The 23,041-nt window shown below is 45.7% G+C and overlaps 1 protein-coding gene across 1 annotated transcript in view; it reads right to left on the bottom strand.

Annotated features, from left to right (window-relative positions):
- The window catches only part of LOC115473996 (beta-galactosidase-like), a 330,129-nt gene that overhangs the window by 104,977 nt on the left and 202,111 nt on the right, over nucleotides 1–23,041 (bottom strand). The window contains 2 exon segments of the mRNA XM_030209251.1: nucleotides 8,900–8,998; nucleotides 9,000–9,013. Of these exon segments, the coding sequence (XP_030065111.1) occupies nucleotides 8,900–8,998; nucleotides 9,000–9,013 (113 nt within the window).

The raw sequence follows: 23,041 nt of genomic DNA on the forward strand, positions 1-23,041 counted from the left end.
TTAATGGGGGTGGTCGGATCAATTTAGTATTCGAAGGGGAACCAGCAGGGTTGCCCCCTTTCCCCATTATTGTTTGCTATATCAATAGAGCCATTAGCCCAGCGATCCGGTTGCTAAAGGATATTAAAGGGGTTAGGATAGGGGGTAGGGAGAACAAAATGGCATTATTTGCTGATGACATTCTATTCTATGTGGGGGTCCCCGCAGATGACATTACCGGTCCTTGTAAGGGAACTTAACTCCTTTGGGTAAGCTGTCAGGGTTCCGAGTGAATTTTGATAAATCGGAACTAATGGGGATAACAGAAACGAGTCAAGAACTGGAGCAATTGGGGAGGACTTTCTCATTTCGTATAGTGGATACTAGCTTTCGTTATCTGGGAATCCACATACCTCGAGACCTCAGTATTTTGTACCAACTGAATTATGCACCACTCATTAGAGAAATAAGAGGGATCTAAACAGATGGAGGACAGGTTGGCTGTCATGGTGGGGGAAAATAGCAGTTGTAAAGATGAACATTCTTCCCAGGCTGCTATTCCTATTCCAAACGCTACCAATTCCTATCCCTAAGGGGGAGCTATTAAAAATTCAAGCGGAGTTGGGGCAGTTTGTTTGGGGGGGACAAACAGTGAGATTATCTAGGCAGGTTATGTGGAGGGCCGTAGAACAAGGAGGCGGGGTATGCCAAATATAACTTGGTACTACTGGGCAGCCCAACTTAAACAGATTGGGTTGTGGAGTAAAGTGGATTATTCTCATGTGACACGGTTGGAACAGATTTTTGTTCAGGAGGGGAGGCTGGATGCACTGTTGTGGGGTTCCACTATAGAGACCAATTACAAGCGTATGTCAGTAAATCCATTTGTATCCCATCTACTCACTTTATGGGGTACACTTAAACAGAAGCTAAGGGGTACACAGAACCGATCCTCATATGCTTGGATTACTCAAGAACCGGGGTTCCCAGGGGGTGGGGAGAATAAGGTATTCAATTCTTGGTTCCAAAAAGGATTGATTCGGTTTAGAGAATGTATGGATGGAGGAACCATTAAAAGTTTTGAAGTACTTCAAAAGGAGTATGATTTGCAGACACAGATCTATATGCATATCTCCAAATTAAAAATTATATTATGAAAGAAAGGTGGTTAAAGGAAAGCCCAAAGGAAAGTGAAAAAATTGAAAACTTATGGGGGGAGATAGACGTGGGAGGGAAAGGGATTTCAAAATTGTATGACCATATTAGGGGTAGGGACTTCGTAAAATTAGCGTATATGAAAACCTGGGAGCGGATCTTAATAAAGTACTTAGTGAGGCAGACTGGAAGAAGGTATGCCTTGAGGTGAAAAAGCTTCTTTATGTGTGTTACTCAAAGAAAACGCATACAAAATATTAAGTCGCTGGTATTATACGCCGGATAAAGTAAAAGCTATGTATCCTCACTCATCGGATCTTTGCTGGCAGTGTGAGAGGGAGAAGGGCACATTCATTCACATATGGTGGGACTGCCCGGTAATAAGAGTATATTGGGAGGAGGTAACGAACTCTTTAACTAAAGCGGTGGGGCAATTATTTCCATGCGATCCTACCTGGTGTTTATTGGGTTTGGGGAACAAGGGAGGGAAGAAGTGGCAATGCCGTATTAAGAGGATGGGTCTGGCTGCGGCAAAATCTACTATAGCCTTGAAATGGAAACAGACAAAGGGCCCGTGGGGCAGGATTGGATAGAGAGACTTAAAGTGGTGGTCACAATGGAGAAATTAACAGATAGGCGCAGAGGGCGATATCGCCCTACAGCAGAGGAATGGATACATTTGGATGGAGTAATGGGAAGAGTATAGGAATATGGACTGTAGAAAACTGAGGAGTGGGGAAGGGGGGAGGTAGGGGGGTGGGTAAAGGGAGGGGGAGGATACAAGGGGATTGATGTACGGGAGAAAATGCAAGGATGTAATGTGTTGTTTAAGTTGGATTGATGGATAGCATTGGAGTCTGTGGACTCAAACTGTTGCTGTTTTGACTGTTTAATAAAAATCAAAAATGGGGGGGGGGAAGAATATAAGACGAGCAGGGGGGGGGGGGAGTTGTTTGGGTGGGAGGGGTGAGTGGGTAGGGAGAAAATTATCAAAAATGATTGTGATTTACAGTTGATGTTGGACTTTATTTGTTTGGAATATCAGAGCAGTCTGTTGGCTGCACTGGCAAGTATTGCATTTTTCCATTATGTTGTGTTCAATAAACATTTTCAAATTAAAAAAAAAAAAAGAAAGGATTAAGAGTTTAGAGGCTCAGCACAAGGCAGGTGGCTCATTGGTGATTTTGGAAGAATTGCGAGCCCAGCGACTTCAGCTGGACTCTATCTACTCAGAACACCTGAGCCAACTACTATCTAGATCGAAAGTTCACTCGTATGAATTTACCAACAAAGCAGGACGCCTCTTGGCCCTGCGGCTGCTCAGACAGAAGGTGGAGAGGGCAATAACACATATCTGGGGGGGGGGGGGGGGGGGATACACTGAATACTTCAGAGGCTATACGGAGGCGTTTTGGCGAGTTCTATCAGGAGCTATATGCCCGAGAGATCAATCCTTCCGCAGACTCCATGGCGGAATATTTAGCGGAAACTGACCTAGCATTTTTAACACATCAGCAGTGTGCCACCCTAGATAAGCCGGTCACATCCAGTTGAAATCCAAAAAGCTATTCAGCATTTACCATCTTGTAAGTCCCCAGGGTTGGATGGACTCCCTAATGAGTTCTACAAGAAATTCGCCCCTGAACTGGCCCCACTATTGGCTGACTTGTTTAACCAAATTGGGGCGGGGGGAATCCTTACCAGCCTCCATGTTAGAGGCCTGGATAGCAGTGCTACCTAAGCCGGATAAAGACCATGCGGAGTGTGGCTCCTACCGCCCTATATCTGTCCTGAATGCAGACGTCAAAATATTAGCCAACAGACTAGCCCCTTTGCTCCCCGTGATCATTCATCCTGATCAGGTAGGATTTGTTTCCTAAAGGGAAAGCAATGGATAATACGAGGTGAGTAGTTGACTTAATGTATTTTGGCTAAAAAAATGCGAAGGCCTATGTGTCTTCTCAGCTTAGACGCTGAGAAGGCCTTCGATAGGGTGCACTGGCCATTTATGTACAAGGTGATGGAGACTTTTGGGATAGGACCACAGTTCTGCAGTTGGATCCAAGCATTTTATAACTCACCCAAAGCGTGTATCAGACTGAATTTTATTTATTTATTTATTGCATTTGTATCCCACATTATCCCACCTCTTTGCAGGCTCATGTGGCTTACAATTCATCATGGATACTGGAAATAAGAAGAGAATGGTTTTACAGAGGGTTTTGGGTTACATGGTGGTGAAATACATGATAGTGTTAAAGCAAAAGACATTATGAGACATTTCTGGATATATTAAAGATTATACAGTTACATGTGTTGATCATTGTGATAACTCTTGTCAAAGAGATAGGTCTTCAATAGTTTTACGGAAACTGGTCATTCATAGGACCGTTTTCAAGTTACGTGGCAATGCGTTCCAGAGCTGCGTGCTCATATAGGAACATAGTAAAAACATAGTAGATGACGGCAGAAAAAAACACCTGCACAGTCCATCCAGTCTGCCCAACAAGACAAACTCATGTGTATACCTTACCTTGATTTGTACCTGCCTTATTCAGGGAACAAACTGTACAAGTCTGCCCAGCAGTACTTCCCGCCTCCCATCACCGGCTCTGGCACAGACTGTTTAAGTCTGCCCTCCACTATCCTCGCCTCCCAACCACCAACCCCTCTTCCCCTCACCTGCTCCGCCACCCAATTTCGGCTAAGCTTCTAAGGATCCATTCTTTCTGCACAGGATTCCTTTATGCATATCCCACGCATGTTTGAATTCCGTTACCGTTTTCATCTCCACCACCTCCCGCGGGAGGGCATTCCAAGCATCCACCACCCTCTCTGTGAAAAAATACTTCCTGACATCTTTCCTGAGTCTGCCCCCCTTCAACCTCATTTCATGTCCTCTCGTTCTACCGCCTTCCCATCTCCGGAAAAGATTGTTTGCGGATTAATACCTTTCAAATATTTGAACGTCTGTATCATATCACTCCTGTTCCTCCTTTCCTCCAGGGTATACATGTTCAGGTCAGCAAGTCTCTCCTCATACGTCTTGGAACGCAAATCCCGTAACATTCTGGTAGCTTTCTTTGCACCGCTTCTATTTTTTTAACATCCTTCGCAAGGTACGGCCTCCAAAACTGAACACAATACTCCAGGGGGAAAAGGTAGATGTGTGCATTGATTTGTATTTTAGACCTTTACAATTGGGGGGATGAAGATTAAGGAATGTGCGAGAAGATTTTTTTGCGTTCCTGGGTGGTAGTTCTATGAGGCCTGACATGTAGGCTGGGGCATCACCATGGATGATTTTATGGACTAGGGTACAAACTTTGAACGTGATGCGTTCTTTAAGTGGGAGCCAGTGTAGTTTTTCTTGTAGGGGTTTCACGCTTTCATATTTTGATTTGCCAAATATTAGTCTGGCTGCCGTGTTTCTGGGCTGTCTGGAGTTTTTTTTAAGTATTTGCTCTTTGCAGACAGCGTAGAGTGAGTTACAATAGTCCAGATGACTGAGTACCAATGATTGTACCAGATTACGGAAGACAGTCCTTGGCAAAAATGGTCTAATTCTTTTTAAATTCCACATTGAATGAACATCTTTTTAGTTATGTTTTTCGCATGATTCTCAAGTGTTAGGTGTCAATCAATGGTGACTCCAAGAATTTTTAGGGTGTCCGAAACTGGTAGATTTAGGAGCTTATTTCAAAGTGGTTACTATGGAACTTTATAAGTCTAAGTGTTTTGAAAATACACCTCTTAAGTTTGGTGTGTTGATGGTGGTAAATTTATTCTTATTGTATTGCGAGGTAAGTACTAGGCATTGGGGTTTTTTCTGCATTAAGTTTCAGCTGAAATGCATCTGCCCAGGAATTCATGATATGTAGGCTTTGCTTGATTTCGTTGGAGATTTCCCTTAGATCTTGTTTGAATGGGATGAAGATCGTTACATCATCAGCGTATATATATGGGTTTAGGTTCTGGTTCGATAGTAGTTTGGCCAGGGTGTCATCATTAGGTTGAATATGGTCGGTGAGATGGGGGGATCCTGTGGAACTCCGCATTCAGGTGTCCATGTAGCTGATGTAGTCGAATTTGATGTCACTTGATACGAGCGTGTAGTTAGGAACCCCTTAAACCAATTGAGAACGTTGCCTCCGACTCCGAAGTATTCGAGGATGTGTAATAAAATTCCCATGGTCAACCATGTCAAATGCGCTTGACATGTCGAATTGTAACAGTAGTATGTTATCGTCGTTTGCTATCAATTGAGTTTGGTCATGAGCATTGCTAGTACAGTTTCTGTACTGTGATTAGAGCGAAATCCTGACTGGGAATCGTGTAATATTGAGAACTTGTTTAGATACTCTGTGAGTTGTTTGGTCACCATCCCTTCTGTTATTTTGGTAATTAAGGGAATGGATTGCTACTGGTCTATAGTTAGTTAGTTCATTAGCATTTTCTTTGCATCCTTGGGTATAGGGGTGAGTAAATGTACCTTTCTCCCTTGGGAAGAGTCCATTTTGTAGCATAAAGTTCACGTGGTTTGTTAGGTTCGTTATAAATTGTTGAGGGGCCGACTTCATGAGGTTGTTCGGGCATATATCTAATTTGCAATGAGATTTGGTGAATCTTTTAAGCGTTTGTGAGATAAGATCTTCCGTAGTATTGCGAATTCAGTCCAGATCCTATCTGCTGGGTAAACTCCAGGGTCTGGGTCTAGGCAGTCTAGGAGTGTGGTGTATTCGATGGGGCTGACTGGTATTTTGAGTCACAGTTGTAATGATTTTCTCCTTGGAGTACTTCGCCAAGTCGTCAGCTCCTGGTGTGTCTTTGCTGTTGTTAGTGACTAGAGTGGTGTCTAATAATTTATTCACAAGTTGGAAGAGTTTGTGTGTGTCTTGTAATTTGGTCCAATTTCAGTTCTGTAGTATTGTCTTTTGGTTTGTCTTATGGTATATTTATATTTCCTTCGGCAACTCTGACTTATTCACCTTGCACAGAGGCACCAGGCAGGGATGCCCTCTCTCCTCCCGTTGTTGTTTGCCATGGTCATGGAACCTTTTGCTTCTAGAGTCAGATCTAATCCAGGGATCACTGGCATTACGATAGCGGGGAGAGCACACAAGTTGGCCCTCTTTGCAGATGACGTGCTATTGTTAGTCACTAATCTTTTGACCTCCTTCCCTGGGCTCCTGAGGGACATTGAACAATACTCGGCAGTTTCAGGGTTTAGGGTAAACATGTCAAAATCTGAAGCTGTCAATGTGACCCTCCCTGAAGAGACGGTGGGTGCCTTACAGTCTGCATACGACTTTCGGTGGGCTGGTGGGAGCATCCGCTACTTGGGGGTGAACATAACGGCTAAGCTCTCAGACCTTTTCCTGGCAAACTACAAGGACCTGGGCCGGGCACTCACTGCGGATATGGCTAGGTGGGGAGACATTGAACTCTTTTCCTGGTTTGGCCGTATAGCCGCAGTCAAGATGAATGTACTGCCACGTTTACTGTACTTGTTTCAGGCCCATCCAGATGCCCCGTAAATTTCTTGCTGCACTACAAGACCGTATAGTGCGTTTTATCTGGGCGGGTAAGCGTCCACGACTGGTTCGGGCCTTTTTGTACCAGGACAGGAATAGGGGAGGGCTCGGAGTCCCCAATCTGGCCTAGTATTACAGAGCAGTTCAGGCAAGGGCGGCCGTGGAGTGGTTCCAGGATTACCCTGATCGGCAATGGGTGGACATAGAACAATACACTTTAGGCGTAAGGCCGCTGCGGGCGCTGATGTGGCTTCCAAGATCCCTTAGATCCTTAGAAGAGGGCCTCTGCCCTTCTGTCTACGTTACTCTATCTCACTGGGACAGCCTTTTCCCACATGGTCGATGCATATTGTCCCGCCTATCTCTTATAGCGTATAATCCATTGTTTTACCCAGGGATGGAAAGGGGCACATTCACTAGATGGTATGAGGGCGGACTGCGCACATGGGGGCAATTATTTTAGGGGGAGTCCCTTATGTCCTATCCAGAAGCCCGACAACAGTTCCCGACAGTTGGGACAGATGAATATGCTTACCTTCAATTATCTCATTTCCTTAAGACAGGAGCAATCCGGGAAGTGATGCACAGGGAGCAAACAGCCCTTGAGCAAATTTGTGAGGGACCGGCCAAGACTTGTGGGCTGATATCATGTTTACACCGCCTTATCCATCAGCAAACACCTCGATACATACTTCATAGGAAAAGTTGGCAGAGGGAACTGGGTATAGATCTGGAGGAAGTGGTGTGGGAGAGGATGGAGAGGGCAGCAGCGGGGGTGTCGTCTCATGTACCCTTTAAGAAAATGCTATTAAAGTTCTATTTAGGTGGTATATGACGCCTGAGCGCCTACAGCGCATTTACCCTGCTTTGTCAGGGATGTGTTGGAGGGGATGTGGTGGCAAGGGCTCCATGGGGCACATATGGTGGAACTGTAGGAAGATCAGGGCTTTTTGGAAAACTGTTCCTAGCAGACTGCAGGTGTGGTTGGGAACTCAGATTCCGTGGCACCCCACTATCTTTTTATTCTCAACATAAATGGTGGGGCTCTCATCCACACATCAAGTTCTGTTGCGCTATGCCACATGTGCAGCTCGTATTGTCATAGCAGCTTACTGGAAGCAGTCCACGATTCCATCGTTAAATCGGTGGCTTTGAAAATTGGGCTATGTTTGTGAGATGGAAAGGCTCATGGCTGAGCTGCGCAATCACACACACAGGTGGCACTTGATTTGGGACCATTTTCTCCTTCATACTTAATTCTGATGAAGACTTGGATTGTGAGAGTGCTAGTCCGAATGGGGGGTGGGAGGGAGAGGATTATGCTCTGTTTTTCAATGTAAAAGTTATATAAAGTTTGAAGTTCTGAAAGGCTTGTTCTATTCTCATTTCCCTGTCCTGGCGCAGAGGCAACTCTGTGTCCGGGCTCGGGTCTAATGTGATCTTCGACATGTTCGGTGAGGTTCATTATGTTACTTATGATTTGTGTTATCATACATTGAACAACCATGTAAGGTTATTCTAATTTGTTATGCTGGAAGATTGTATTATTTGTCAATAAGACTTCATACAATTTAAAAAAAAAAAAAAAAGAGATGTCAAATAGCTCTAAGCTGACGGAAACCAAAACAAATGGTCTTTGTTAGATGTGAGATTTGTGGAAGAAAAGAAAGAGGACTAAATATCGAAAACTGGATGCTGGAGTGATAGATGTACCAAAAAGAGTAACAGGAGACGAGTAAAAGGAGTGCCAGAGAACCAGCATGCAACTGTTTTATCAATATTTAGTACTAGCTGATGTTCTCTGAGCCAGCTGGCAACTGACTAGAGGCAAGTATTAAGAGGAACATGAGAAGATGAGGATAGGGAGGTGTGATATAATAAAAAGAATGTCATCTGCATAGAAGTGTACCAAAATACCAAAAGACCGACTAAGAGTAGCAAGAGTGGAGGAGTGGCCTAGTGGTTAGGGTGGTGGACTTTGGGTCCTGGGGAACTGAGGAACGGAGTTCGATTCCCGGCACAGGCAGCTCCTTGTGACTCTGGCAAGTCACTTAACCCTCCATTGCCTACCGCATTGAGCCTGCCATGAGTGGGAAAGCGCGGGTACAAATGTAACAAAAATAAAAAAAATAAGAGGACTCAAAAAGAAGAGGGGAAAGAATTGAGTCCAGGCTACATATTGAGATACAACAAGGCAGATGCAAGCTGAAACTGAGTGTGTGGAAGCTCACCTTTCTGATGACTTCTCGGATAGCAAAATACTTTTCAGTCAGGTCTCCCGCCTCACTCAGTGGGGCATTATAGTCATAGCTGGTAGGCTGCGGAGCATACCGGCATGTTTGCCCCTAGAAGTCAAACACAGGTTTGTTCACAAAACTGAAAGGTGCTATAGAGAGGAAGGAACATGAGAGTCACTGTTCATAATTACTGAATATACAGGAATACAAACACATTGGTGAAGATTACAGGACATACCTTCTGCCTGCCAGAACAAAATCATGGAATGCAACACCACTAATTTAAAACATTTAACCCTTCATTGCTCTCAACTTTCCATCATATTTAAACTATTTTGGACCCGAATTGTCCTCCTTTTGGCCTTCAGTTCAACTGGAAACAGACTTTGTTTTACAGCACTGGAAGCCTTTGGCTCACAGTTTCCCTGCTTTATATCCTCTCCTATTTATTATTACATTTGTATCCCGCACAATTCCCCATCATCGTAGCTCTATCGGCTTACATAGTAACAAATCACAAAATCATGAAGTTACAAAATCATGACGTTAACAATGATTTAAAATATTATATAACAATAAAACATAATTAGACTAAGGTAGGTTGTAAGGAGAGGAGAGGCAGCTAGTCAAGCAAAAGTCCTCAAAACAGGAGTCTCTCAGGACACCATGCCTGAATGTAACTCACCTTGAGCTACACCTCAAAAAGGTGAAAGCTAAGCCTAAAAATAAAATAAGTTTGGAGAAAAGTAGATTTGAATATGCGGCCTTTTAAGCTCATCTGGATAGCAATACCTGCTACCTGGATAAGTAGCACTGACTGGGGCCAGCCACATATTTTTTCACAAGCATTATCTGGATAGCATGGGCCAGTCCGGGGAGAAGCAGGATTTGTCCTGAGATTGGTAATATTTAGTGTCAGTGTCTAGATAAAGCAGTTCTTTGCCTATACTAAATCTAGATTTTTATCAACATAATGGTGCTGAATGTCAATATTATCCAAGTATTTCTGGCAGTCAACACAATATCTGGACATTCAGCACCAATGTTCAGATATTGGCCAGTACTGAATGTTTAGGAATAGCTTTAAAAGCTGTAGCTGGAATTTAAAAGAACTGCCAGCTACAGAGTTTGAAATTGTTCTGGAAATTGAAAATAAAAAACATTTATTTACTTGTTACATTATATCCCACATTTTCCCACCTTTTTGCAGGCTCAATGTGGCTTACATATTGACGTTAACAGGGTTAGCCGATTCTGGTCTGAACAAATACATGGTACGAATGAATACAAGGTGATGTTGTGATAAGTATATGTAAGGTAGGTGTAGATTGGGGGACCTTAGAAAGGGGCGGGGAGGAAGAGTCAGGTAATGTCCTTTACGTTCTTTGGTTGCATTGTGTCGCAGGTGTCCATGTATTTTTATGTTGGGTCGGTGGGTATGCTCTTTTGAGCAGGCCTATTTTAGTGATTTCAGGAAATTAAGATGGTCTGACATAGTTTTTACTATTTTGGCAGTGTGTTCCATAGTTGTGTGCTTAAGTAGGAAAAGCTGGATGCATAGGTGGATTTATATTTGAGTCCTTTGTTGCTTGGGTAGTGGAGTTTAGGAATGATCGTGTAGATTAGTGGTATTCTGGTTGGCAGGTCAATGAGGTCTGTCATGTATCCAGGTGCCCCGCCGTAAATGATTTTATGAACAGTCGTGCAGATTTGAACGTGATTCGTTCTTTGATTGGTAGCCAATGCAGTTTTTCTCTGAGTGGTTTGGTGCTGTCAAAACACGTTTTTTCCAAATATAAGTCTGGCTGCTGTGTTTTGGGGCAGTTTGTGGAGGAGTGGCCTAGTGGTTAGGGTGGTGGACTTTGGTCATGGGGAACTGAGGAACTGAGTTCGATTTCCACTTCAGGCACAGGCAGCTCCTTGTGACTCTGGGCAAGTCACTTAACCCTCCATTGCCCCATGTAAGCCGCATTGAGCCTGCCATGAGCGGGAAAGCGCGGGGTACAAATATAACAAAAAAAAAAAAAAAACTAAGGAGAAACTACATTAAACCTACTAACCTTTTCCTGTAGTCCCACCAGATCAGTTCAGATCTTGTGGGTTGTGCCCATTGACTACTGGCTGGAGACAGGGGGGGGGGGGGGGGGGGGGGGGGAAAGAGTCCTATGCGCTTCGCCCCGTAAGGGCACTGTGCAGGCCTACAGAAAGTACACTACACTACACATAGATGAAATGTCTGAGAGAACTTTGCAAATTGAACTTTTAATGGTCCGTGCTGTTTCTACCCTATGTCCATCCTGAATACACAGATGTGAGAAAAAGACTTGAGAGGGATGTGTCTCTTCTACATCCCACTTGTCAAGATTCAAAGTCTCAAGTATATAAAGCAGGGAGACATGGCCTCTTCGACCAGGCCAAGATGCAGAAATGGAAGCGAGTGCCGCTGAAATCCCAGAAACAGGGAGCCAAGACCTGACTGTGTTCTTGTTTTCTCTCTTTCTCTGTTTTCATGGCTAAAGCTCTGTTTTCATGGCTAAAGATGCCAGACAAGGGGACGATTAGTCAGCAATGTTTCGGGGGGAATGTTGTTGGGTTTTGTTTTATGTTTTTTTTTTTTTTTTTAATCTTGTTTATTGAAGACAGATTCCGAACATACAAGCCATACAGAACACAATTACTCGTATTATGTCCGCCTTAAAAATGTTAATATATAAACAAACTGGTTCTAAGTTCTCTAAAAATAAATGTTCACCACAACAGTATTTGTATGTTTAGTCCACTACCATATATCGTGTCTGGTGCTTTTTCAACTCCCTCCCCTCCTTCTACCCATCCTCCCCTGTTTCCCTCCCTCCCTCCTTCCCCCTTTCCCTCCCCCCATCTTCAGGAATTAAGCAGTCTACTCCAAGCCACCAGAGTTAAAGTGTCCCAAAAAGGGGCCCATGTTTGGCAAAACAGATCTCCTTTTTTTGAAGCAAAGTCTTGTATATCTCTACGTTCCAGGGAACACATATATATATCATCGCAGAGCGCACTGATGTAGTGGAGGATCTTCCATACCCAGCCAATGTTGCAAAATGACTTTTTTTCCCCATCAGAACCGCTCTTTGGAGGAAGGCTCTCATGCACATCTTAGCTTGTCCCTTAATGACAAAATCATCAAAAAGTTACTTTGGGCTGGGGAGCCATTTAATGTTCCACATACTTGACACCTGCGTCCCCATGTGCCCCAAAACTTCCGCACTCCAGGGCAGCTCCAGAACATATGTCCCAAGTGCGCCTCTCCTACACCACACTTCAGGCATGTATCGGTAGACCTCAAGGTGGCTCGATTTGCTCTCTGCGGGGACACATGAAATCTCAATATAAACTTGTACTGTATTTCCCACCAGCCAACACTTGCTGTTATCTTATAAGTTCGTGCCAAGCAGTTCTGTAAATGTTCTGATATGTGCATTCCCAATTCAGTGTTCCATTGTTGTGTTACTCGCTCAAAGTCATATTGTTTCGTTTGCTCCCTCAAATGAGCATGAAAGTATTTTAGGGGGGTTCGTAACTGTGCGTCCAATCCAAGCATCGCATTAAGTTTTTCCCATGTTTCCATGTTCAGACTCTGCCGAGGCAGAGAACAAACAAGTGTCCAAGTTGAATATATGCAAAAACATCCCCCTCTCAAGTGAATTCATTGCACAAATCATGGAAGGGTCGAATAGTGCCCTGCTCCGTCACCATCTGGCTCAAATACTGGATTTCCCTTAGCCCCCCATCCCTAAACACTTTGGATGTGTCCCCCACCGGGAAAGCTGGACTACCTTTTATTGACAATAAGGGGACACCTGTCTATTGAGAGAGAAATATTTGCACAACCATCACGTCTGCCTCAAGGGTCAAAAAATATACTTGGCTGTGTCTAAATGTGATGTCTGCCCCGGTGGCATATGTAGCCAACTGGTAAAATGCAAGGGTTCAAACCAGAATACTTCTGAATGGGTATGGGTGAAAAAGTGTTTATCCCGATACCAATCCGAAAGGTGTCTCATTCCACTAGCTATATAAAATAGGCGAAGATCCAATAAACCCAGTCCTCCCTTGGTCCGTGGAAAAGCTGCCCTAGCATAGGTAATACGTGCCCGCTTCCCCCTCCATATAAAGTGGTTCAGCTGTCTTTGTAGCCATTTTTCATCTTTGTCTTTCAAAAAAAGGGGTAAAGTCTGATATACATATATCCACATCGGAAGAGAATCATATTATACATCGCTACCCTTCCCATTAAAGACAAGGGGAGCTCTTGCCAGGCCTGTAATGTCTTTGACACTCTTCCTTTCAAGGGTTCCATGTTCCTAGAATATAATGTGGCAAGATCCACAGGTATCTTTACCCCCAAATATGTCGCCTCCTCCCGTGCCCATTGTAGTGGAAACTGCCCCTCCCAGCTCAGTCTAATATCTGGGTGTCAGGGGAGGGCCATAGATTTCTGATAATTTAGGGTAAACCCAGAATACATACCGAACTCGTCTATAGCGGAAAGCAGTCGGGGGAGTGAGGACTGCGGTTTGTCAGGGTCACAAACAAATCATCCGCAAATGTCAAGGTTTTTTATTTGTACAGCAGGTAGGTTCACTCCCATTATGTCCGGATCCAGTTCTACCGTACGCAGCAGTGGCTCCAGATAAATCAAAAACAGTAAGGGTGAGAGGGGGCAACCTTGTCTCGTGCCAACCTGAATGTTTAATGGGGGAGTCTTAAGCTCATTTACCAGGATTCGCGCTGTAGGATCTTTGTACAGTGCTTTTATGGCCTCTAGGAACCATCCTCCCACCCCCACATAAGAGAGCACTTTAAACAAGTAATTCCATTTCACTTTATCAAATGCCTTTTCGGCATCTAGACTGACCAAAAGTAGGTCAGTCTCTCTATCTTGGAATTGGACAATTGACAGTAATACCCTGCGAACATTTAGAACTGAGTGCCTCTCGCGCACAAAACCCACTTGTTGTTCCCCTATCACTGTGCTCATACTGGGCGCTAAACGATCTGCCAGAATTCTGGTGAGAATCTTGGTGTCTACATTAAGTAATGAGATGGGGCAGTATGATTCAGCTCTGTCTGCAGGCTTGCCCGGTTTAGGTATCAATGTAATCAGTGCCTCATTTTTTCTGGGTGAAAAAAACCCCCTCTGTACTACTGCTTCATAGTAGTCTAACAGGTACGGGCAAAACTGGGCCGGCAGCATTTTAAAATATTCCGCTGAAAACCCATCGGGGCCAGGAGCCGAACCCAAGGGCAAGGCTTTAATAACCTTCTGAATTTCTTGTGCCTGTAAGGGCAGTACTAATTTGTCCCTAACTGTTTGTGGGAACCTCGGCAGCCCCGCATCCTCTAAATGGTCCTCAATTCGGTATCCTCATCCTCTCTCCTATATAGGGCAGAAAAATAATCATATATAGCTTGTGCTATCCCCTCTGGACTGTGCACATGAGATCCATTAGCAGGTTTAATGGAGGAGATCAGTTTCTTTTGGGTTCTCGTACGTGCTGCCTGGGCCAACAGCCTCCCTGGTTTGTTCCGATAGCGATGGAATGTCATCCGCCTCACTATTAATCGTTTTTTAGTTTGTTCGTGTATTAACGAGTTAAGGGCCACACTGACTGCCGACCAATTATCTCGGTTCCCTGGTGTAGGGTGTCGGATGTATCTACGTTTGGCCTGTTGCAACTCACCCTCTAGTTTTATTATACCCCTGGCCAGTCTCTTCGACTGAGTGTGCATGTACGATAATATCCCTTCCCCCCCCCCCCCCCCCCCCGCAATACAGCTTCTGAGGCCTCCCAGAATATCGTAGGGGAGTCACAAGTGTCTGCATTTTCTGTCACATATTGGTCCCATTGTTGCCCAATATAAGTAAGAAAAACTGGGTCTTTATATAAGAAGGCTGGGAACCTCCAAAAGTATCCTGACTCCCCTGGTGATGTAAAGGTCAGGTCTACCTATATTAAGGCGTGATCCGACACCTCCAATGGGCCCACCTCTGCCTGGGCAACCCTAAAAAACAGGGACTGATGGATCAAAATATAGTCCAGGCGCGACCAGGACCCATGCACCTTCGACTGATGTGTGTAATCTATTGTCGTGGGGTGCAGTAACCACCAAGGGTCCACCAATCCCAAATTCTGACATAATAAGGGCAGTCCTCCCTCCCCCCCCCCCCCCCCCCCCCCCCGTTCCTCCTCCTCCATATCTATCCACTGCCGGATCCATAGTCTGATTGAAATGGAGCGTCAGCATACTGCAAACCCAGTGAAATTAAGGATTGAAAAAAGGAACGAGAGGGAGAGTTCGTGGCATACACAGCACATAAGTAATATTTTTGACCCTTCATGCTCAAGTGAAGTAACACCAACTTAGATTCACAGGCCAGGCCCCTTTTTATCAATATAGCCACCCCACCTCTTTTTGCTCCAGATGAGGAATAATAACAGTCCCCCACCCACTGTTGTTTTAGTTTTTCATGTTCCTCATCGGTTAACTTAGTTTCTTGTATACATGCTATAGATGCCTTATGGTGTTTTAGCTGCGACAATATCTTAGACCTTTTTACCGGTGAAGAGATTCCTGATACACTCCAGGATATTAACCTTAGTTGGCTCTTATGCAGGGCACTCAGGGTTTGATACTGTCCCAGCTAAGGCATGTGCTTTGTCCCCCGGGAGCCCAGCCCTTCTCCCCAGAAACATCCCAATCCCGATGGCTGCTTGCGACCTACTATCCTTCACTCTCAGCAGAATTACTACCTTTTCCTGAAGATCTAACCCCCCCAATATTCCCCCTACGTCTCCCCTCTCCCCCTACTCCCCTCCATCTACTCCCCGTCCCCTTATATAACTTGCCCTGTGGCCTCATCTAAGAGTCACTTCCATGCTTAAGACCCCACCACTCCCCGTTCCCAACAGCTATTACATCAAACCTAATGCATATAACAGTTAAAACATTTAGCTCACTTCACAACATCTCACTGACATTACTGCTGAAACACGTGTTTGTCTCCTTGAGCCCTCATCTGCGTCCTCCTTCTTCCCATTCTGATTGTGCTCCAGCGTTTGCATAAAAGTTTCTGCAGCAGTCGCATTATCAAAGGACTTCCACATGCCGTTCCCTTTTATTTTCAAAATCGCCGGGTAGATTAGCCGGAATTGTTGTTGCTGCTTGTGTAACCGTTTGCAAAGAGGAGTGAATTGTTTTCTCTTTTCCTATAATGAGGCCGAAAAGTCCTGAAAAAATGCGGATTAAATGGCCTTCAAATTTTGTGGTGTCCGTTTCATTCGATAGCTGCTCACTATCTCCACTTTATGCAAGTAATTGTGTACTTTCATCACCACTGGCCACGGAGATCGGCGGCCATCTTGTGTTCGTCCCACGCGGTGGGCCCCACTCCAAGCAGAGAGCTCCAGGCTGTCTGAAAGTGCAAATTCGGTTTTCAGCATTTTTTTTTTGTTACATTTGTACCCGCACTTTCCCACTCATGGCGGCTCAATGCGGCTTACATGGGGCAATGGAGAGTTAAGTGACTTGCCCAGTCACAAGGAGTTGCCTGTGCCTGAAGTGGGAATCGAACTCAGTTCCTCAGTTCCCCAGGACCAAAGTCCACCACCCTAACCACTAGGCCACTCCTCCACTCCTCCAGCGTTGTGGTTAACATCCGATCTCCCACGGATTCTGCGTGACCTATTTTCCAGGTCGTCTAGTTTAGCAGTTAGTTTCTCAATGTAACAGTAAGTGCTTTAACCTGCTGTTCGGTCGGGCCCGATGTGTCCTCCAGATCAGATACCCTACGTTCCAGCTCGCTGGTCTTCTGCGTGGTCTCCGTCAGTAGCGATTCCAAATTCGCTACCTGCATGGACAGGCGGTCTAATTTCGGCTCAAGTGCCTGCCCCACCGCTGCGGTTATCTGCTGTAATTGCTCTGCAGTGAACGCGGGGCCTTCGTTCTTCTTTTGCGCCTCCTCATCGCTATCCACACGCGCCTTTTCTTTATCTTTTTTAACTCCCCTTACGGGCATGGTTCTCGCTGAGGTTTCCACAAATCTGTCCATGAGTCCTTCACCCACTGGTTTCGTAGTGCGATGTGCTGCAAAGTCGCTTTTTATCAGGTTTATTCAATTTAATGAAGCGATGGGGCCTAAGAAAGCACTGAATCACATCTTCCCCTCTCTAGTGCATCACGTGACCCCCCCCCCCCCCCGGTTTTGTTTTATGTTTAACGAATTGATAGAGGATGTGTGAATAAGAGTGTGGTAAGGGTACAGAATGTGGGGGATGCAAAAAATGGGACAGGGTGAATATAGTAGCAGTCAGTGGGGGGGGGGGGGGAGGTAACAGGATATGTGGGGTAGGGTGGGCAGTTTGGTTCATGTGGCGTGCTCTGGAGGTCTTCTCATGTTCCCATTCAGGACTTCAGGCCTGTGTGGTGGGAGTACGATAATGTGGGGGGTTGGCGGGGAGGGAAGGGGAGGGGGGGGGAGGACGGAGAGGGGACGGAACTCGGTACCTATGGGGCGAAATGATTTGTTCCTTAAAGGGAATTAAGCTGATCGTTAGGGAGGGACATAAGCTCTTGGGCAAAGAAAATGCCTGTTGCTCACTTTTAATAAATGCTATGAATGCTGATTTGAAAGTACTGTCTTTTACAATGTAAAAGGTTTGAATATGCCTCAAAAGAGACAAACGTTTTTCAAGGAACTGCAGCAGCTCCAGCCGCACATCATCCTTTTGCAGGAGACAAACTTGCGCCGCCAACATGAAAGGCTTCTCTCCTACACGGGCTACCCAGGGGCATACTTTGCATCCACAGAAGCATCCAAGAAAAGGGGGGTGGCGATTTTGCTGCATGCCTCAGTGGCAGCGCAGGTAGTACATGTTAAGAGGGACCCAGGAGGGCATTTTTTGTTTCTTCACATACAAGTGGCACAGACAGACTTAACGATCACATCCATATATGCTCCAAATAGTGGTCATGTGGAGTTTTTTGAGAGGGTGCGGAACGCTCTGGCAACATTTGCCAAGGGCTCAGTAATGATGGGTGGTGACTTTAATGCAGTGATGAACCCAGGGCTGGACCGTATGGGAGCCACTAGGGCGGAGAGGAAACGAGAGGCTTTAGCACTGGAATCTTTGGCCTATTCTTCATGAACGCTGGATCTCTGGAGGTTGACCCATGGGAATGAGAGGGACTATACTTTTTACTCGTCGGTCCACCACTCATACTCACCCATAGATTATATCTTTATAGACACTAGCTTAGTGGAACGGGGGCCGGAGGCAGGAATAGGTAACATAACATTTTCAGACCATGCTCCAGTCTGGGTTTCTCTGCCAAATGTAAGGCCAGAACACAAAGACATGAGGTGGACCTTAAATGTTAGTTTACTGCATGAAGAGGAGGTGGTAGAGGGCTATAGAAGTATGTTAAAAGAATACCTTGATCTTAACGTCGATTCTGGGCCTACACTTCAAGTAGTGTGGGATGCTATGAAGGAAGTGTCCCAAGGATATTTTCTGAAAGTGGCTAGTAGGCGCTCTAAGGCCCGGAAGGCACAAATAGCGGCTTGTCTAGAGAAAATACAACGCCTAGAAACTCAGCACAAGGTAGACCGGTCTCCTCAGGTCTGGCATGAATTGAGTAAAGAGAGACTGTTACTGGACTCTATTTACTCCGAGCTTCTTAGTGTGTTGCAGCACTTTCAGAGATAAGAGACTGTTGGACTGACATCAAGTCAGCATTCTATGTTTTGCATCTCTGATCCAGCTGTTTTTTCAAATCAAGGTGATCTTCTTTATATTCAATTGCAGGACATTTTATGTGTGTTCATTACACTTGACAGTGAAGGACTGTGTGTAGCCCCTGAAGCAGCCCTGTTGGTGAAACACGGCCTGTGTCGGGCTATTTGTGTGCGTATATTCCATTGGTTTTTATTAATAAATTACTTTTTGTTTTGTCAACGATCTGCTCCGTTAATTTTCCATCCAGGCGAAACAAAAGGCAGGGTCCTACGAGTTTGCAAACAAAGCAGGCCGCCTATTGGCTATACGAATGCGTAAGCAAAAAGTTGATCGAACGATTAGACAGGTGAGGGATGCTAGAGGTGAGGTGCTGCGAACTTCCTCGAGGGTACGAGAGTGATTTAGGGAGTTTTATAGAACACTATGCACAGGAGATTAATCCTTCAGTAGAATCTATAGAGCACTATCTGAGGGACAGTAATCTTTCCTCGTTGACCTCTCAACAACAAGCAATGCTAGACAATCCAGTTACTCCCTTGGAAATTCAGGAGGCTATCCGCAGTCTGCCCTCTTATAAATCACCAGGGCTAGACGGGTTCCCCAACGAGTTCTACAAGAAGTTTGCTGCTGAATTGGCGCTGCTTCTTGCAGACGTGTTTAACCAGGTGGGAGCAGGAGGAACCTTGCCCCCTACAATGATGGAGGCCTGGATAGCGGTGATACCCAAACCGGGCAAAGACCCTGATGAATGTGGTTCATACAGACCTATTTCGGTCTTAAATGCAAACGTCAAAATCCTGGCAAAGAGGTTAGCGCCCTTGCTCCCAGTTCTCATACACCCAGATCAGGTGGGCTTCGTATCACATCGTAAGGCCATGGATAATATCAGGCGTACGCTAGATCTTATGTACCTTGCTAAACGGAATCGAAAGCCTCTGTGTCTACTTAGTTTGGACGCAGAGAAAGCTTTCGATAGGGTTCATTGGACCTTTATGTACAAGGTACTGGAGGCACTGGGTTTCGGGGTACAGTTTAGGGACTGGATATAGGCATTTTACACATCTCCCAGTGCCTGTGTGCGAGTCAAACGGCGGCAACTCTGAGTTGTTTCAGCTTTTCAGAGGCACCAGGCAGGGCTGCCCTCTGTCCCCCTTCTATTTGCCATGGTCATGGAGCCTTTTGCTTCACGTTTGAGGCTTGACTTGGAGATCTCGGGAGCCCAAGTGGTGAACAGGACGCATAAATTAGCTCTATTTGCGGATGACATCCTGTTGTACGTTACACGCCCCCGGTCACGTTTCCAAAACTCATTCACCTTATCGATGAGTACTCGGCAGTATCGGGGTTCAGGGTAAATATGGCCAAGTCAGAAGTTCTGAATGTGATGCTGAGTGGGGAAGTGGTGGAGACTTTAAAGACGTCCTTTCCCTTCAAATGGGCTAAAAAGCATATTAGATATTTAGGGGTTAACCTAACTTCGGACATTTCAGAGCTTTTTTCGGTCAACTATAAAAGCCTTAGCCAGGAACATAGCGGCTGACTTGGAGCGGTGGGGGGACCTAGAGGTCTTATGGTTCGGACGGATAGCTATTGTAAAGATGAATGTTCTACCCCGCCTCTTGTACCTATTCCAAGTTCTGCCTGTGATGATGCCCAGGCGATTCCTTGCATCCTTGCAAGATCGTATAGTGCGCTTCGTCTGGGCAGGTAAGCGACCTAGGTTGTCACGCGCTCTCCTTTTCCAGGAGAGGCAGAGGGGAGGGATGGGTGTTCCAAACCTCACGTGGTACTATCGGGTGGCACAGGGTAAGGCAGCAGTTGAATGGTTCCAGGCCTACCCAGACAGACAACGGGTACAATTGGAGCAGTACTCAGTCGGTGATCGGCCGTTGGAGGCGCTAATGTGGCTGCCACGATCTTTTAGATCGATGGATGAGAGCGAATGCCCGTCAGTTAATGTCACTCTTCATTACTGGGACAGCTTATTTCCACGGGGAAAGTGTGTCTTGTCGAGTCTGTCTCCCATAGCCTATAATCCTTTATTCTTGCCTGGGCAGAAGGGGGTTTTCACCAGATGGTACGGGGTGGGGTGTGATAACGTGGGGTCAATTATTTGAAGCTGGATCTCTTCTTTCCTTTTCAGCATTACAGGCCTCATACCCGGTGGAGAAGATGGATGGTTTGCTTATCACCAGCTGGTCCATTTCCTCCAGACTGAGGCAGTTACGCAGGTACTCCAGCGGGAAAAAATGCCCTTGGAATAAATTTGTGAAAAATTTCACATGTCACGAGGACTGATTGGAAGCCTGTACAGTTGTACTAGCAAGCGGGTCCCAAGTTACAGTAAACTTAGGAAGAGCTGGGAAGTGGAGCTTGGTGTGACCCTAGGGGAGACCCAGTGGGAGAGAATTGGTGAAGGTGTCAATCCATGTGCCACTCAAGGAAAATGCGGTGAAGGTGCTGTATCGGTGGTACCTTACTCCGGATCGCCTCCAGCGTATATTCCCAGCTCTGATGGGGCTGTGTTGGAGAAGGTGTGGTCAAAAGGGAACCATGGGGCATGTGTGGTGGAGCTGTGTCAAAGTAAAAGCCTTCTGGAAAGCCGTTCACAGTAGGATGCAGTGCTGGGTGGGCTGCTCAATTGCCTGGGCCCCAGAGATTTTTCTTTTTTCTGTAAAGGTAGCAGGCCTTACACCATATCCGCAAGCGTTGGTAAGGCATGCGGTAGGGGCTGCAAGGGTAATAATAGCCTCACACTGGAAACAAGTGGGGGTCCCACCAGTAGTGAAGTGGTATAATAAATTGCGATGTGTGTGTGAAATGGAGAGGCTGGTAGCAGAGCGAAAACACCAAAAGAGTAAATGGCAGTCGACCTGGAAACTCTTTCTTAATGATGTAACCACAAACTAGAACTATGTTTGAGCAAATATACAAATGGATGTGTATAATGCATCACCCTATAAGGTGGCGAGGGGGGATGGGGGAGGATGGGTATTGCTGAGTCATTCTGTAAAAACTTTTAAAAAATTGTTGAAGTCAACTGAGGACTACTAACTGTAAATAACATTTTGTTATACTTCCTGTTGCCTGGCTATACATGTATCAGTAGTGCATTGACGATATGTATCTTGGACAGAATGTATGGCGCAAATGTTCAATAAAGACTTCATATAAATAAAAAAAAAAGAAAATGGAAGCTATAAAAAAAACCCTAAACTTAAATGGCTGCATGTGTGTGGATGTGTCGAATGACGCTTAGATGGCGACTGGCTGTGATGAACTAGGGCCGATACCAGGCTGACTTGTATTGTCTGTGTCTCATATATGGCAATCTGGTTTAGGATGGGCTGGAAGGGGTCACGTGATGACCACGTACTGAGCAGCAGCAAGCAGACAGAGCTCCCCAGATTTCTTAGCGAAAATCAGCTAAATAACAGATTATTATACTCCCCGAAGAACGACACGATAAGGAAAAGGGAGAGCGAACCGCTGAGAGATTCTTACCTGCAGTTTGAGGGGCAAGACGGCATGCCCACAAGACATCAGAGTGGCCTAAAAAACAAAACCGCAGCAACAGCGTGGAAACCGAACAAGATGGCGCTGACCCCGGAGCCGGCGGCCGGGCCCGAGAAAAACGCGGGAGATTGGGCAAGAGAAATATCATCGACGGTAACAGCAGCGTTAGAGGACCGCTTGAACAAAATACATTCGGCGGTTGAAGAAATTAATGAAAAATTTGACGCGCAGGCACACAGGCTGACGGAGGTGGAACAACGAGTATCGGTGCAGGAGGAGGCAGCACAAAGCATGGCAGATCAGATCGTAGCCTTACAGAAAGAAGCAGCAATGCTCAAAGAACAAGTTGAAGAGCAAGAAAATCGAAACCGCCGTAACAACTTGAGGGTTGTTGGGTTACCCGAGGCGGTAAAAGATGCAGACTTATATAACTTTTTCAGCAATTGGCTGCCAAAGCAGCTGGGCCTCGGGGGAGACACGGGGGCCTGGCAGTGTGATCGTGCGCACAGAATCGGGGCCAGAAGAGAAGGAGAGGGGAAGCCTCGGACAGCGATTGCGCATTTCACTAGTTGGAGGGAGAAGGAAACACTGTTGAAGCAAAGCCGCTCGGGCCAGGTCAAACTGGAGTACGAGGGCCACTCGCTTCTACTATTTAATGACTACTCTTCATCGGTGGCGCAGCTTCGGAGGGCAATGGCCCCAACCTGCACTCAGCTCTACAACAAGGGTATTAGATTTTCACTCCTATACCCGGCAAAGTTAAGAGTGTGGCACGGAGGAAAAAGTTTGGTCTTCTCAGAGGTGTCGGAGGCTAAGGCATTCACGGAAGGACTGAATCGGGCGG

This window comes from Microcaecilia unicolor, chromosome 1, assembly GCF_901765095.1.
Source record: "Microcaecilia unicolor chromosome 1, aMicUni1.1, whole genome shotgun sequence".
NCBI lineage: Eukaryota > Metazoa > Chordata > Amphibia > Gymnophiona > Siphonopidae > Microcaecilia > Microcaecilia unicolor.